Source organism: Populus trichocarpa, chromosome 5 (genome assembly GCF_000002775.5).
Source record: "Populus trichocarpa isolate Nisqually-1 chromosome 5, P.trichocarpa_v4.1, whole genome shotgun sequence".
Taxonomy (NCBI): domain Eukaryota; kingdom Viridiplantae; phylum Streptophyta; class Magnoliopsida; order Malpighiales; family Salicaceae; genus Populus; species Populus trichocarpa.
In genome coordinates this window covers 18175147-18177174 of record NC_037289.2, presented here as the reverse complement: position 1 = coordinate 18177174, position 2028 = coordinate 18175147, and the positions used below count along the sequence as shown (strand labels likewise).

Here is a 2028-nt window from a genome sequence, read left to right as displayed (position 1 = left end):
ACTTCCAGCCAAAAAGTCATAAAACTGTATTATTGATCTTTGAAAGAAATTGTTAACTCTTGGGACGTCACAGCACGCCACACTGCTAGAAATAATTGATAAAGGACTCCATGTTCTTTTCGATATGTATAGTGTAAATAATTTGACCATTTCCAAAACTATCTAGCTGTAATATTGATTTTCTGAAGATAAATAACTTGATTTGAAGTTAATTTTTAATTATCATGCCATCAAGTAGACATTTGGGAACCGAATTTCTCTCCTTTTTATATATATATATATATAAAAGGGAGACTCTTGCCAATAATTAAATTTTACAGGTACTTGATCAACAATTTCTCTCCTCTTCATTGTGTTCTTTTTACGCGTATGAATATTAATGATCTGGTGTGGTTTTGACAATGGCTGGACAGACAGGTCATTTTCGAGAAAATCAAGAGGGACACATATTTCCATTTTTATAAGCTTGAAATTATCTGTCACCCATTTCATATTCATGTGTGTGACGTACTGTTCCTTGACTAGAGGGATCTGCTAAACCTGGAAACTCAAACCCCCACCATCTATAAATACCAACTTCTGTTTCCACACTTTTACTTCATTTCATTATTCCTTGCCTCGCTTTCAAAAGAACAAGAAGTTACCCTTAGAGTAAAACAGAAGTCTCCTTCAAACCCTTTTCCTCGCCAAAACATTCATCATCCTTCAGCAAAGCCACACACCGATCCTTTCCAAACTTTTTATTGGTTCAGAGAGCATTTGGTTTTTGAAGGTTGCAAAATCTATATTGCTCCATCTAACAATGGTGAAGAGCGAGCACAGAATCCAGTCAGAGGCTTCAAAACCAGTGGCCATATCATCAACGCCTTCGCCGTCAGCATGCAAGAAGAGGAAATACAAGGGAGTTAGAATGAGAAGTTGGGGCTCATGGGTGTCAGAGATAAGGGCACCGAATCAGAAAACAAGAATATGGTTAGGCTCTTATTCAACTCCTGAAGCTGCTGCTAGAGCCTATGATGCTGCACTTTTTTGTCTCAAGGGCTCCGCAGCCGCTCTCAACTTTCCTATTACTTCCTCGCATTACATTCCTGACACTGTTATGTCCCCAAAGTCCATTCAAAGAGTGGCTGCAGCTGCCGCTAATAGTTTTGTAGACAATCCCACCACCCCACAGTCATCATCACCTCCTCTCCCTTGTTCCTCCTCCTCCTCCTCGTCAATCTCATCACCCCCATCAGTGGTTTCCTCGCCGTCCGATATTCAGCTTGATGATTATATATCACTGATGGAATCTTTTGAGACCAACAATGAACCAGTTTCAATGCTAGATTCTTGGTACAATTTTGATGGCTTACAATCACCGAAGTATCTTGATCTCAATTGGGTCTCATTCAATCCACCAATGATCGATGATTTATACGAAGGGGATCTTCGTCTATGGAGCTTTGCTGAATAGTTCAAATCCAAGATCAAGCCAAACCCATATCATTCTTTTGTTCATCTATAATATTTGATTTGTTCTTCCATTGTTGCCTGGAGGCATTACTGACAGTGACCTAAAGTTATTATATAATTAGTCTATCGAGTTAAGAGAAAGAGACTCACATGGGGAAGTTGAACATTTTTTTGGACCATCTCATGTGGGTCTTAGATATTGAATTTATGTAGTATTAATTATTTAAAGTGTGTTACATGCAATAATTATTAATTTTCTTTTATTAATGAATAAAGGGGTGAGAAATTTTTTTATTTTGTTGGATCTAAGTATATGGTAGAAATTATGTTTTAAAATATTTTTTATTTTAAAATATATTAATTTTTAATATTTACAAATCAAAACGATATAAAGATATTAAAAAATTAATTTAAAATAAAAAATAATAATAAAATTGCGTTTCAACTGCAGCCAAGTACCAGGCCTTGTCTCTTTTTCTTTTCAACAGGTTCCTAATTAGATGCATTATTTTAAAGAAATTACAATTTCGTGCTCCTTTGGCCAGAGTGAAGCTCCAAAAGCTCTTTTGTTTG

The 2028-nt window shown here is 36.1% G+C and overlaps 1 protein-coding gene across 1 annotated transcript; it reads left to right on the top strand.

The window, feature by feature from the left end:
• Window positions 1–584: 584 nt before the first annotated feature.
• On the top strand, window positions 585–1749 carry LOC7460943 (ethylene-responsive transcription factor ERF014). The gene has a single exon (XM_002307391.3). It carries the CDS (start codon window positions 803–805, stop codon window positions 1454–1456), a length of 654 nt encoding a protein of 217 aa, XP_002307427.2. The 5' UTR covers window positions 585–802; the 3' UTR covers window positions 1457–1749.
• The last annotated feature ends 279 nt before the right edge of the window (window positions 1750–2028 follow it).

Bases quoted from the DNA above. Each gene is read 5' to 3' on its own strand.
- LOC7460943 (XM_002307391.3), top strand. From the start codon at position 803: ATGGTGAAGAGCGAGCACAGAATCCAGTCAGAGGCTTCAAAACCAGTG.